Source organism: Acanthochromis polyacanthus, chromosome 3, assembly GCF_021347895.1.
Source record: "Acanthochromis polyacanthus isolate Apoly-LR-REF ecotype Palm Island chromosome 3, KAUST_Apoly_ChrSc, whole genome shotgun sequence".
Taxonomy (NCBI): domain Eukaryota; kingdom Metazoa; phylum Chordata; class Actinopteri; family Pomacentridae; genus Acanthochromis; species Acanthochromis polyacanthus.
In genome coordinates this window covers 36,171,171-36,186,524 of record NC_067115.1, presented here as the reverse complement: position 1 = coordinate 36,186,524, position 15,354 = coordinate 36,171,171, and the positions used below count along the sequence as shown (strand labels likewise).

Sequence of the window (15,354 nt, the reverse complement as noted above, 5' to 3'; positions counted from 1 at the left end):
ATCTATCTATCTATCTATCTATCTATCTATCTATCTATCTATCTATCTATCTATCTATCTATCATCCATCCATCCATCCATCCATGCAAATATCAAAAACATTCTATTAATGAAAAGTTACAACTACTGAAGTAAGAATGGGGTGTTTAAGACAGTTCGGGAGCTGTGTTTTGACAGAGATGAGTTTTGTAAGGTGTCAGACCTTTTACATGCACAAAAAAGCCATATTACACATTGGAGGAAAGAGAGAAACTCTCCATCCATCCATCCATCCATCCATCCATCCATCCATCTTCACAACAATGAAGCTTTAGTTAAGACAGGGGTCTCATGTAGATTTCCAATGTGCAAAAGCCAAACTCTACCTGTTTTCTCCTCCAGTGTGAAGAATCCTTTGTTTCCAGCCATAATGGAGAAGGAGACGACCCCGTTTTCACCTTGATCTCCATCTATGGCCACAAAATGATGCAGCAGACTTCCCACCTCAGCGTCCTCCATCACCTGTACCGTGTCCGCCGACACAAACACCGGCCGGTTGTCATTCACATCCAGCAGGAAGAGCTGAACCGTCACCGATGTTTGTTTTTGCTCATCCTTCTTCTTGGCCTGGTCAGTGGCAGTCACCGTGAAGGCAAAGCTGGGGTTGCTCTCTCGGTCTAAAGGCGCCGCCACAGTCAGGCTGCCAGTAAAAGGGTTCATCAGAAAGGGGAAGCGGGACGACGACCTGCTGACATCAGGGTCAAAGGTCAGGGAGTAGCGCAGGGCGCTGTTTGGAAAAGTCCCATCAGCATCTCTGGCATGAAAGGCAAACACAAGCGATCCGACAGCAGCATCCTCCCTCAGGCCAAACATCACCAGCTTGTCAGTGAACCAGGGAGTGTGGTCGTTCACATCCTCCACCATCACCGTCACCAGCACGGACACGTTCACGCCGGGAGATGAGCCAACATCCTCAGCTCGAACCACGAGGAAGTACTGCATGGCGGACTCGTAGTCCAGCGGCTGGTTGACGTAAATGTCACCAGAGGAGCCGTCGACACCGAAGTGAACGCTGCCGTCACCCTCTGTGATGGAATAATGAAACCTGCCTTTGTCTGAAACTCTTGCAGAGCCGACGACGGTCGCAGGCTCCGTGTCCTCCCTCACCTGGAAACGTCTCACAATCTGGTGATGGGAGCGGCCATACAGAGCCTCTAGTCCATGAACCTACAGGTGGAAAGCACACAATGTCATATTCTGATTCTGGAAACAGGTGAAAACAAAAGGATGACTTTAAAAGATTCAGTAACGTGCACAAACTGTGTAATGTTGTTCACACGAAAGAGATAAAACATCTTTCTTTGGTGTTGATTTGGAGAACAATAATTCCCCAGCATGAAACAGGTTTGTACATTCAGAGCATGATGTCACCTTGTTGTCTAAATACAGACTTTATAATAAAACTCATATAAAAGTAATATCTCCCCTTGTTGTCTAATTTAAACTTACTTAGTGATTTGATTTTTCTTATCCAAAACCATCACATTGTCTTTCCTTTTTCTTTATCTCTGTATAGTGTCTGCAGACAGTATACAGAGGAAGTAGGTACAACTTTGTTACATAACTGTAACATGGCTAAAACTACATTGATTTTCAATAATCACATTATTTCAAAGTTGAACAGGAGAGTATAGTGTTTATGAACCATCAGAGGATTCAGGCAGATCAGTGAATTACAAAAAAAACAACCAAACAAGAAAAGCACTCAGAGAGCACAGTACTGAACCAAGGCTGCTCAGTCGTTGCATCATTTCTGACGGGTGAAATCATGAAAAAATTTGTGAAAGAAATCGTGTCAACATAGAATGTCGACATTTAATAGAAATGCAAAATGACCTTGTGCTGAGGACAGGCGTGTGTTTTGCATGTATACGTTATGCATGGATACCAAACAGTGTGACCTAAATACGTAGCAAGCGGCGGGAATTGATAGGACTCGGAAACACCCACACAATTTCGCAATCATGTGATCATCAGCAGGCAGTTGAAGTAGTGTTCATTTGTTACCATAGTTACAGTGACGCCGTGCCGCTATCTCACAATGACAAATCTTTAACAAATCCTTGGATCCAGACTATAAGCCGCATCACTGCCAAAATCTAATCACTTGGTCCTTGTATCATTTCTGACCTTCCCTGAAAATTTCATCCAAATCTGTTTGTCTGTTTTTGAGTAATGTTGTGCACAGATTAACAGAAGGACAAATGTACGCCCATCGTCACATAACTCTGCCACATTCCTTGGTGGAGTAATTAACTGAAACACAGTTGCAGCAGTAGTCAAGAAATATAGAATCTTGGTCTATATTTATCAAACTGACCTGACTAATTGTACAATAATTTGTCCTAAGACCTTTAAAACCATTTAAGCTTCAGTCAATTCCAGCCGTTTTCAGTACAAAAAATCGCTAATATTCTATTTTTAAATAAAAAAAATTACGAAAAATACGGGGAATATTGGACGGGCATCGCGAGGTGCATTTCCTTGAAAATGACCGATTCGGGGATTTTATACCGACTTCAGGACATGTTTTGGACAAAATAGTTTACTGGCTTGTGTCATCTGGATGTAAAAGGTTGGATTATGGCTGTTTTTTGTGGAATCTTTTTTTTGTGTGTAATAATGAACCCGGAAATGTGAGTCGCGCTGTGTGCGTTGAAGCCGTGTATAGAGAACGGATGGATGAATATTCGTTTTTGTCGGACAAATGTGTTTTTCTCACCCGCTGTAGTAATCGCATCTGAAAGTGGTTTATACCGGCGGATTCATGAGAATCTAAGCTTTCCATCGGCGTATAGTGTTTGTATAATCGTGTTTGCAGCCGTCGGACATTCTTGAAATTCCTATGCAAATTAGTAGGTGTACCGCCGGCGGTACACTGAAGCTTAAGGGGTTAAAATGCAGGAAGGCTCTCAAAACTTTCTCTGCTTTGCTAATTCAGTGATAAAAAGAGTTATATACGCAGTAAAAATGGAATTTCTGTGGTTCCTGTTTCCTACAAGTAACTAAATTTCAAGACTGAATTCTGAAACTGAGTTGGAACTAAATAAACCATCAATGCAGCAGAAATTTCACTACAGAAAGCCATAAATCATAGTAGTGAAGGAAAGACTGTACCTGGACATGGATGACTGCCGTCTCCTCCTGAGGCGGCGCTCCGCTGTCCTTAGCTGTGATTTTCAGACTGTAGTACGGTTCAGTGTTCTGGGTGAAAAGTTCTGTAGTTCTGATGTCTCCACTTTCACTGTCGATCTCAAAGTGTCCGAGATCATCATCCTCTAAACCAACTGAGAAGACATGTGCAAGGCTCATTATTTAGTGGCACTACATATACATATTGTACATTTAAAACACATATTTCCAACTCACCTGTAACCAGTGAATGAGTAACTGTTCCATTCTCTCCTGCATCCAGATCTTTGGCAAACATGTTTGTTACCAGTGATCCTGCTGGTAAACCAGCCCAAATCTGCAATAAAAAGAAGAACATGCAGAATTCATAAATAAATACGACAAAAACATCAACCGACACCTTAAAGACATTTTCCTGTGTTTTTGTAAATTGAGTCTAAACTCTTTCTTTCCTTTACAAAACATTTGTGTCCATTTATTTTAGGTCATATGACTGTTGATCCAAACCCACAGATGAGAAATGTGTCCTTAGAATCTTTTAAAAGTAATTTTACAAACAAATCAAATAGCAAATCAAAGTAGCTCAGTTTCTCACACTGATAAGTCGCCATTTATCAGTGTGAGAAACTGAAAACAGACAAAATCGTTGCATTTTCAATGTTCTGATGGCTGTTGAACTGTTCTCATTTGATGTGCAATTCTCCAATCTTCTTTTCCTTTCGGCTTTTCCCTTCAGGGGTCGCCACAGCGAATCAATTGCCTCCATCTAACCCTGTCTGCTGCATCTTCTTCTCCCACACCAACCACCTTCATGTCCTCTTTAACCACATCCATAAACCTCCTCTTTGGTCTTCCTCTAGGCCTCCTGCCTGGCAGTGGGAAACTCAGCATCCTTCTACCAATATATTCACTCTCTCTCCTCTGGACATGTCTGAACCATCTCAGTCTGGCCTCTCTGACTTTATCTCCAAAGCCTCTAACATGTGCTGTCCCTCTGATGTACTCGTTCCTGATCCTATCCATCCTGGTCACTCCCAAAGAGAACCTCAGCATCTTCAGTTCTGCTACCTCCAGCTCTGCCTCCTGTCTTTTCCTCAGGGACACTGTCTCCAGACCAAACAACATGGCTGGTCTCACCACAGTTTTGTAAACCTTTCTTTTCATTTTAGCTGAAACTCTTCTATCACACATCACACCTGACACTTTTCTCCAGCCGTTCCAGCCTGTCTGTACACGCTTCTTCACCTCTTTTCCACACTCTCCATTGCTCTGGACTGTTGACTCTAAGTACTTAAAATCCTCCACCTTCTTGATCTCTTCTCCCTGTAACCTCACTCTTCCACTTGGGTCCTTCTCATTCACACACAGATATTCTCCAATCTAAGCTTAAAATGCTGAGGATTCATCAGAATCACTTTATTCTACATGTCTTTTTAATTTAAAAATTCACCACAACAAACTGTTTGCACCAGACTCGAAAAAAACCCAAAACAAAATAAATAAATATATTGTCCTTAGTTTGCACCAGACTCTAAAAATAAAATAAAATAAATAACTCTATGATCCTCACGGCCACGAGTGACTCAGCTGTGTCCAATAATCAAGTAACAAAAATGAATTATTTGTTTGGTAAATTGGGAAAATAAGTATTTTTTTTTCTTATCAGCAGCTTCAATCCCTTTTATATGAAAAATATATGCGCTTTTATGACTGTAGAGACAGACAGTCTTAAAGTTGCAGCCTTTAAGATCTTTGGTTTTCTTTGGCAGCTTGTCTGGTGACTGGTGGTGTCTTTTTAAACCTAATTTCACAGAGACTTAAACTAAGTCACTTGTGTAATGTTGGCAGTCGATTGGTAGTTGGGATTTGGTCCAAAAGTCTTGAGCTATTTGAGGTAACCATACAAGAAAGCAAAAAGGGAATCACACAGAAGAAAAACTGTTTCACTGTTCAGTCATAAAGGGAGTCTGTGGTGTGAGCTTGTGATTTTGCACAGTGATGTCGCAATAGACAAATTTCTAAGACTGTAAATACAACAAATTTTACATAATTTCATTCACCATTGTGTTACCTCATTTGGCTGAAAGGACATTTATCTAGATGAAAACCTTTAAAGTCCTTCTGACCTGCACACTGAGCTCTCTGCTGGCCGGCAGGTGTGTAAACTGTGGAGCGTTGTCGTTGACGTCAGTGATGAGGATGTGAACGGTGGCGGTGGCGTTGAGTCGAGGGTGACCCTGATCTGTCACCATCACCTTCAGACTGTGCTGGCCGTGCTGTTCCCGGTCCAACGCCACCCAGTTCATGATTTCACCTGGATGGGCGGAAAAGGCAGAGAAAAATTGAAGGGTCATTCAGTCCACCTTTGATTAGGGGAGGTCAGTTGCTTTCCCATCTCAGAATCTCTTGGAACTTTGTAGGAACTATCTTTGGCATTTGAAACTGACATCTGCCAGTTTTTTAGCTGAAATTCCAACATTTTTAGAATTTTTCACCCAATCGAAATTTCCAGTACATCATTTGCAGGTTGGAAATTGAATAAGATGCCAGTTTCACATGTCCACATCTCTTGAAGTATACGTCCTAGAGTCTTCATATTTTCAGGAGATCTTCAGAAGTTTCTGGTAAATGGAGAGAATGCAGAAAATTCTGGCGAACAAGCCTCAATGCTTTCTAAGCATTGGTAAAGTCATCCAGACAGTATTCTCACAATAACACTGATCATGAAAATCATGAAAATCCTTTTTTTTGCAATCTTTGAACAAATCCTGAATCTGAGAGGTCTTAAGCACAAAACTGAAGCTTGTTTGCCAAAATTTGCTGCATTCTGTTCAATCACCAGAAACTTCTGAACATCTCCTGAAAATGTGAAGACTCCAGGAAATATACTTCAAGAGATGTGGACATCTGAAAGTGGAATCTCGTTCAATTTCCAATTTGTGAATGATTTATTGAAAATTGCCATTGGGTAAAAATTATGAAAATGTTGGATTTTCAGCTAAAAAAAAAATGCTCAGATGTCAGCTTCAGATGCCAAAGATCATTCCTACAGAGTTTCAACAGATTCTGAGATGATCAAGCAACCACTGTCAATGAGTTCACACGGAACGACCCTAAAGACTCTCAGCTGCACAACACAGCAAAAACACAGAGTAAGTCAAGGATGGAGTTGATGATTTACCTGTTTTTGAATTGATGCGGAAGAATTTCCCATCTGAGAGCAGGATATAAGACAGCTGGCTGTTTTTCCCAGAATCCTTATCGACGGCCTTGACTGTTCCCACCAGGCCCTGTGGCGAAGACCCCTCTGACACAGTAAAGTAGTAAACGTCACTGCTGAACACTGGGGGATTGTCGTTGATGTCCAGCACTAACACTATGACTGAGGCTGTAGCTGTGGTGTTTGCCAGTGAGACCTCTTTGGTCGTAGCCAACACTTGAAAGCGATACTGAGACTCCGTCTCGTAGTCGAGGTTCTGGGAGAGATACAACCATCCAGTCTTTGGGTGGATCCGGAAAGGAGCCGGAGGAAACCCAACTTCAGCCTCCAAAGAGTAAATGAGACCCGTGTTTGACATGTGAGCTCCCCGAGTCCGGTGTGCTCTCACCTGGATGACCCGAGAGTCTTTCCGGTAGCCTTCACCGATCTCCACCTGGTAGACCAGCGTCTCGAAGGCCAGGCTGTCCTCTGCAGCTGTCCGGTCGATGTTCACTAAGAGGGTCAGCGTGGAGCTCAGAGGATGTTCTCCTTCATCTTCAGCCACGATTTCCAGGCTGTAGCTCTGCTGACGGTCCACCTGCAAACTCTGGTTCAATGTAACTGTTCCAAGGTTGTGGTCGACAACAAACGTATCATTTCTGCTGCTCTTCAGGAAGTACTGCACCCTCCCATTGGCGCCGCTGTCGTAGTCATGTGCATGGGCAATGAACAAAACTGTACCTGGTGGAGTGTTTTGTGACACTGTGATGGTGTCGCTATGTTTGGGGAAGATGGGGGCGTTGTCGTTGACGTCAGCGATGGTGATGTTGACCTGTGTGGTGCTGTAAACAGGAGAGGAGTCGGTGTAGCACTGGAGGACCAGCAGGGCGTTTGGCTGAGACTCGTGGTCCAGAGGTTTGATGTTGCTGATCAGACCAGACTTGGGATGAACAGAGAACAAACTCTGAGGGTCTCCAGAAGATATCCGGTAAGATGCAGATTCCATGGAGTCTGTGAGGACAAACAGCTTCTCATTGAAATGTGAAAACAAAACTAAGCTTCAGTGGTTGCATTGAAAAATGTACATAGCTTTGGTCTTTTTGTCTCAGTTTTGGGAATTTGTCAGATTACTGCTGACAATGGACCAACGGTGAAAAAATGTAATCTCAGACAAGAGTCTTGCCTCTCTCTGTCTGTAGTGTGGTTCTAGGATAATAAGGCTAAATTTGACGTTTCATGACCAAGCTGCAGCCACCTGGGCTAAAAATCAGATGTCAAAAACCTGCAGTTCTTTAAATGACCACTTGAGGCTAAGTCAGTCCCCATAGACCCCCATGTTAAAATGTGCAACTTTACAGCAGAAATAATACAGCCTGGTACAATAAACAGCTTACAGGAGGTACATTTTGATACAACTCATTCATGTAAATTCTATTATGGTGTAAAGTTGTGGATAATTAAGTGCATGGCTGTCAGTGGCCCAGACATGCTTGCATGGCCCACCTCCACTCACATTTAATCTTTATTAAAATATATATTAAAATTTAAATAACTAAAAAAAACAAACAAGCTAAAGAAATTCAACCACAACGTACTTATAATTATTCCTCCACACAGACCAACTAGAATTAATCCTGTTTTAATAATAGAAACTAGAATTGTTGAATTGCAGTTGTATATCTCTACCACACATGCATGATTGTCCAGACTCATGTTGTGTATGTTTTGTAGCGGAGACTGACAACTTAACAGGTCATTTTCCCAACATTAGTGGCACAATTTTATTTACTTAGGTCTGATTAAATGTGACTTATGATCACAATCTCTTCTGTTTCTGAGTTATGGTGTTGAATATCGGTCAGAAATATATTTCTGCAGATCTTCTGGGTGTGAAAAGCCATTGTTTTACACTTTTAGACATTCAAGTGAAATTGTCATTATTAGCGAATGGATTCTTGAATTTTGTCCAAAAAGGTCACAGTGCGACCTTTTTTTTTGTGCTATAAAATCCAATAATTTTATCGTTGAGTCCAAGGGAACATTTGTGCCAAATGTAAAGAAACCCCCCCAAAGGTGTTAAAAGGATATCAAGTTCACAAAGAAGTGAAAAATATAAGCAGTGTTTTCAAGTTCAAAAATGTTACATCATGCTAATCAGATTGTAAAGTTACAGCAGAACAGTCACTTTGTTAGTGTGCAGCTCAGTAATTTGTGGAGTCAAGTCTAGATACTACATGTTATTTTAAGGATATAGACATTAGGTATAAAGTGGGTGGAGAAACATACTGTGCACACTCACACTAAGCTGCATTAAGTAATTACAGTGCAGGTCGAAAGATCCCATTAATCCCCTCTGAGTGTTTGCTGCACTTCAACACTGACTACAAACCACTGAAACAAACAAAGGGCTTAGCGGAGGCCGACCCCTGTCTAACAGTTCCGTTGTTTGCGCTTTAAGTTGAAGCTTTAATCTGTTAATCGATTAGACATCCTTAAATGACTGTCTAGTGTGGCCAAGTGGTTCAGCTGCTGAAGGGAGAAACAAAAGGATGGCGAAGGGATGATCCTGGAAAATTGGAGCGTTGAGGAACCCTCCACAGAGAAAAACAAAAATCAAATAATACCTGCACCTTCAATATCTAAAATGTTGTCCACTTTTACCTGCTCTTATGAAAGCAAATACATAAACTCACACACATTAACAGAAATGTTTCTAATAACACTGACAAATAAAGAGAAAAAAGCCTACGCTCATTTACGACATGTTTGACCCTTCAGAGAGCAGATAAAGTACAACACAACTGGCTTTGATCCTTTATTATCTGTCATGACTTCATGAGGCTTTAAGAGGATTAAAGATTAAACTGCAGCCTTCTTATTTACTGCCTGTCTCTTCATGTCTGGAAGCAGATTTGAGCAATGACAGATTACTGAATTGTTTTTGTCACCATCATATGTCAGGATAAATCCTGTTTTAATGCTGTGTTTGTGCACAATATTACTGACAGTGAAACTAGCCACTGTTTAGAGTGTTAATCACTGTTTTTGTTTTACAGATTATGAGTTCATTCTACTTTAGCTGGTGCAAATCCCTGCACACAGTTTAAAGTTTCAAAACCTGACCTGTATTTTTGCTACATGTGAGCTACAAGACACATTTATTATCATATATGACTTTGCAACTTTCAGTTCTCATCATTGATCACATTTACACTCAGAACCACAATCAGGGATACAGCTGCGTTTTTTTTATACTGTACACTCTTAACAAAATTTTTTCAGTTTTTGCAGTTTCATGCCCTCCTGGTAGAGCATACGTGTGTTGCAGCCCGGTCTCACGGGGATTCGTGAAACTGTCACGTCAGTTTTTGTTTCGGTTTCGTGCGCACCAACACGATGTCGTCATGTTTTTCGTGCCGCTCACCACGAGCGAAACCCGCTGTGGTAATCACATCTGAAAGTGGTTTATACCGGCGGATTCATGACGATCTAAGCTGTCCATCGGCGTTTGCGGCCGCAAACGCCGATGGACAGCTTAGATCGTCATGAATCCGCCTAATTTGCATAGGAATTTAAAGAATGTCCGGCGGCCGCAGCGGCGGCCGCAAACGCCGATAGACAGCTTAGATCGTCATGAATCCGCCGGTATAAACCACTTTCAGATATGATTACCACAGCGGGTTTCGCTCGTGGTGAGCGGCACGAAAAACATGACGACATCGTGTTGGTGCGCACAAAACCGAAACAAAAACTGACGTGACAGTTTCACGAATCCCCGTGAGACTGACGCTGCACAATGAAATCTTTTTTTTTTAATAACAACTAAATTAACAACATAAGGTAAAACACAAAATCATGACATCACAAGAAAGTTAAGCGTAATTTTCATTATTCTTTGCTTTTAAAGCACTTCTGACACACGGCAAACACATTAAACAGACAGAGTGTTCTATCAAATGCCAGAATAAAACGACTTTATTCTTAATTGTGCTGATTCAGCTGATGTCTTGGGGTTTTACCGTTTGATCGCACTAAAAATAAAGCTGTACTTGGCTCTGTTGCACTGCAGTTATCTAGGATCTACTCTTAACCAACTTCTTAGACCTCTGCAGCTCCCTAAAATTTAAGAGCAGGTGAAAAAAGTTGGATAAATATCTTTTACTGTTATCTTAATGAAGAATATGAATTTCCCCATTGTGCAATAACTTACTGCAATAACTACGTATTTATGTGTAAACAAACCCCACTTATTACTCCGTATATGACACTCATTTTCTAGTAAAGCACATTTTACATTCATGCTTATACTGCTTCTACTTATGTTTATATTTTTAGTACATATTTTTCTATTTATGTTTATATTTTTGGTTGTATTCATAGTTTATACTTAAGTTTGCACTGTTCATATTTCTGATTTTGAATGGGAGCTAGTCATAACATAAGCAATTTCCCTTCTGGAATCAATAAAGTATTTTTGATTCTGATTCTGAATTCTGATAAATACAAGCTCAGAAAAGAAGGAAAGGAAATAGGTATTCCACCTGGCTAAAAATGAAATCCGAGGACATTTAAAACTTTTTAAATTTAAATTTTCTATTGTCTTCTAATCAAAAATCCTCAGAGTGCCTTTTTAAATAAGTAGGAAATCCCAATATCTAACCTCAGTGTAATAGCTGATAGAGTACAGATTCACTTCAAATGTTTCCTTTTTATTTCTTATAGTTTAAAAAGTCTGTGACTGATTCTGTTTTCAGATTATTTTCTAGTTTGTGCAAAATGTAATTTGCGTTATTCCGAAAACAAATTATGTGTCTATATATTATAAGCCACTCTACACTCCTTGAGTATCTTGCTTTTTCTGCTCTTTGGCTACTGTACATTTGTTCACCTGTGTCTATTATCAGCCTCTAATTTGACCCTGCTGTTCTAGATCAGTTTCGATCTGACTGTGGAGATCAAAACAAGCCAAACTAGGTGTTATTCCGCATTTTTTCAATCACTGGTATCATTGTTTTTTTTAAAAACTGATTCCTGAGCGGATAAATAATTATAATGTGTCTCACTTTGGCTCGGTCACCCTTCTCTGTCAGTAGTGCAGTTCTAGGAAAATAAGTGTAAATGTGACATTTCATGAGCAAATAGGAACCTAAAGGGCTGGAACATGAATGTCTCAAAAAGCTGCAGTTCCTCAAATGTCCACTTGAAACTGACCCCAAAACCAAGTCAGTCCTTAAAGACATCCATGTAAAAATTTGCAACTTTGCACCAGAAATAAACATGTTTACAACCTGGTACAATAAACAGTTTTGGTTTTTACAGCTAATTTGTTGTTCATGACGACTGTACAGGAGGTACATCTTTATATAACTCATTTGTGTAAATTGTATTACGGTTTCAAGTGAGCATATTTAAAGGCACTTGAGTGACTGATTGGGACTTTCAAAGGACAGTCAGTGGCCAAAATATGTTTGCATCGCCCACCTCAGGTCCACTCACATCTAAATTTTTTGCCTATTTTTGATTAGCCGGGAGTTAGGATGGTTTAGATGGTAGGAGAAACAGCACAATATCCTTCAAAACAGCTCTTTGGGAAACTTGTGCAGGACGTCCCAGAAGGTTTTTCCATCTTTATATACAGTCACTGCTCACGACTAACAGAATATCAACACTAAAGGTGAATCAATGTTGAAAAGAGGTCTTTTTAATCAAATACCTGTAAATTATATAATAACAAACTCACCATAGTGAAGTTCACGTTCCTCTAAATTTACATTTCAAGCCCAAACACTGCTTTTCTGTAACCTTGATTACTACTAATAATGGGAAAACCATACCGTTGACCCTCTAAAACACACGTACCGGTTGGATTGATGGCCTCCACGGTGCCCACAGACGTCCCCACCGGTGCGTCTTCAGGCACCGTGAAAGAGTAGCGTGACCTCTGGAACACAGCTGGGGCCTGAACGCTGCGTAAAACGTTGATGGTGACGTCTGCCGGTCGGGCTGTGGTCAAACCGTCTCCGTCCTGAGCTGTTATGGAGAGTTTCACACTGACTGAGCCCAGATGGGTCAGGCTGGAGGTCAGGATCAGCATTCCTACAGCAAAGGAAACCACTTTAAGTTGGTTTTAGCTTTATTTAACTTTTCTACTTTCTCTTTTTATTTTTAAAAGTTGAGATTGGAACTAAGAATATTAAATCAACAGAAATCCAAAAGTGCTATGATTAACAGATTATGTTGACTACTATTCTTCTTTCTCTGGTTCCAGCATTTCAAAAAGGAGAATTTGTTGATTTCTATTGTTTCATATCAATGTAAGCTGAAAATCTAGGGGTGCTGAACTGCTGGGTACTCAAATATCTCATTATAATAAAACATACAAGCATGGTTTATTGTTTCAAAGAGGATAATTTGCTGATTTCTATGTTTTCGTATCAATGTAAGCTGAAAATCTGAAGGTGTTGAACTGTTGTTGCTACAATACAGCACCTTAGGTTCTGGAAAAATATACTGGGCATTTTTTTTAATGAATTAAATTTCATTAATGAAATTCATTTTAAAAAACTATGAGGAATTGTGCAATTTTAAAACTCTTTTCAGCCATTTTCCAATCTGACTTGACTTAAAATTGTTTTGTTCAAAGTCAGATTGGTAACAGAAAACATCAGTAACAAATAAATCCATTAGTTAACTGTTATTTGTAAACAGACAGCTGTGTGATGACAGATGGAACTAATTTTTTTCACTTAAATTTACCCTGAAATCCCACAGCAGTAAAACTCAAGCTTGTAGAAACTCCAATTTTCGAGTTAAGAGAATCAAAACAGCTCCCGATTTTCTATATTGAGTTGGAAAAGCATCTGTTTGCAGATAGAAACACCATTAATCCTTAGAAGCTTTGAATGAATTTCTGTGTTTTAAATGTTTAGTGTTACACTGAGTGTAAATCGTATCTGACCCTCGGCCACATGGTCATCTAAAGCTTTCGGGCTTTCTGCACCGCCCCTGCTGAGCGGTGACACTGACAATCATATCACGTGGACTTACATGAAGTAAGTCGTTGTTTATCCCTGAATACCAGAGGCACCAGTTAGAAGTTACTAAAAGACTAGTGAGTGGATTTACAGTGCTGTGGAAGTATTTGTCCCCCTACAGCAATATTCTATTTTTGAATATATCTCACACTTGAATGTTTCATATCATCAAACTAAATACAGTTTAAGACAAAGAAAACACAAAATGCAGTTTTTAAATGGTGATTTAGGTTTTTGAAGGAAAAATGCTGTCCAGTCCATCTTGAAGTAATTGCACCCTTAGCTATCAATCCACCAAACAACCAAATTCGCTCAACAGTTGGGTTCAGTTTCACCATCCACACTCACATATGATTACTGCCAGGCTTGTTGAATCTAAACATCACTAAACAGAACCTGTGAAGTAGCTAAAGGGTCTGAAAAAGCAGCACATGATGTCACGTTCTGAAGAGATTCAAGAACAGATGAGGATCAAAGTCATTGACATTCACCAGTCTGGAGGGTTACAAAGCCATTGCTGAAGCTCTGAGACTCCAGAGAACCACAGTGAGAGGCATTATCCACAAATGGAGAAACATGGAACAGTGGGGAACTTTCCCAGGAGTGGATCAACGACCAACATTTCTCCAAGAGCATCAACATCTAATCCAGGAGGTCACAAAAGAACCCAGACAAACATCTAAAGATCTGCAGACCTCACTGACCTCAGTTAAGGTCCATCTACATGATTCTACAATAAGGAAGACTTTGGGAGAAAATGGATCCATGGGAGAGTTGTAAGGATCAAACCACTGCTGACCAAAAAGAACAAAAAGGTTCGTCTGGTATTTACAAAAAATATCTGGACGAGCTCTAAGACTTCTGGGATAACATCCTGTGGACTGATGAGTCAAAGGTGGAACTTTTTGGAAGACATGGGTCCTGTCAAACTAAAACTGTACTTTGTGTTTTGTTTGTTATCTCTGTCTAATATTCAATTAATATGAATGTAGTTTAATGATCTGGAACATTTAAGTGTGAGAAATACGCAAAAAATGGAAGATTTCTGTAGGAGGTCAAACACTTTTTCACAGCAGTGTATGTGACAAACCAAGCTTGGCAAATCATTGAAATGCAGTTTGAAAGCAAAAATAAGGCTGCAACATAACTGTCTGCTACTTGGAAAACAAACAACACAATGAAACTTGTCACATTTACAATCTTACGTGTATACCTACATTTCTCACACCCCTACCTGTTTGTCTGTCCAGTGTAAACAAACCAGACATGTCTCCAGGGAGGAGATCGTAGGTGACCTGCCCAAACCGACCAGAATCTCGGTCTGTAGCGATGACGTTGACGATTTCTGTTCCCGGCTGTGCGTGACTGCTGACGCTGACGGTGTACTCTTCAGGATTGAACACCGGGACGTTATCATTCAAATCCTCGATCTCAATGTGCACGTAGGTTTGAGCACTCAGGCCTCCCTGAATGGGAATGAAGAGAATTTATTAGGAGTCAGGGTGAAGAGAAGCTGTGATATGTGAGGCCAAATTGATTTGCATTAGTACGTCAGAGGTAACTGGTCACGATAAAAGCCCACTCACTGGATCTTCAGCTTTGATCAGAATGTCGTGCACCGTCTGTCCTGCATCTCGATCGATATCCTGCGACACACACAGCTCTCCTGTGTTTGGCTGGATTTGGAAGAGAGGATGTTTGTCGTGTTGGTCAAAGCCATCAGACAGAGAGTAGAGCAGAGCACCAAACTCAGGGCTGTCTGCGTCCGTGGCAACAACCTGAAGACAAGAGAAGCACACGGATGAAGATTACATAGAGAAAGTGTGAGCATTCATTCATCTAGAAGAGGGGTGTCAAACATATTTTGGATGACTTTGCACCAGGTAAAAATTACAGAGACGACATTAATTGCAAATTGTATATTTGTAAAACTGTACATTTTAAATAATT

The 15,354-nt window shown here is 40.4% G+C and overlaps 1 protein-coding gene across 1 annotated transcript in view; it reads right to left on the bottom strand.

The window, feature by feature from the left end:
• The window catches only part of dchs2 (dachsous cadherin-related 2), a 41,633-nt gene that overhangs the window by 20,104 nt on the left and 6,175 nt on the right, over nt 1-15,354 (bottom strand). The window contains exons 2-9 of the mRNA XM_051945828.1: nt 14,991-15,182; nt 14,639-14,870; nt 12,230-12,466; nt 6,353-7,381; nt 5,298-5,485; nt 3,409-3,508; nt 3,157-3,326; nt 366-1,206 (exon numbers count right to left, since the gene is read on the bottom strand). Of these exons, the coding sequence (XP_051801788.1) occupies nt 366-1,206; nt 3,157-3,326; nt 3,409-3,508; nt 5,298-5,485; nt 6,353-7,381; nt 12,230-12,466; nt 14,639-14,870; nt 14,991-15,182 (2,989 nt within the window). The remainder of the gene's footprint in view (nt 1-365; nt 1,207-3,156; nt 3,327-3,408; nt 3,509-5,297; nt 5,486-6,352; nt 7,382-12,229; nt 12,467-14,638; nt 14,871-14,990; nt 15,183-15,354) is intronic.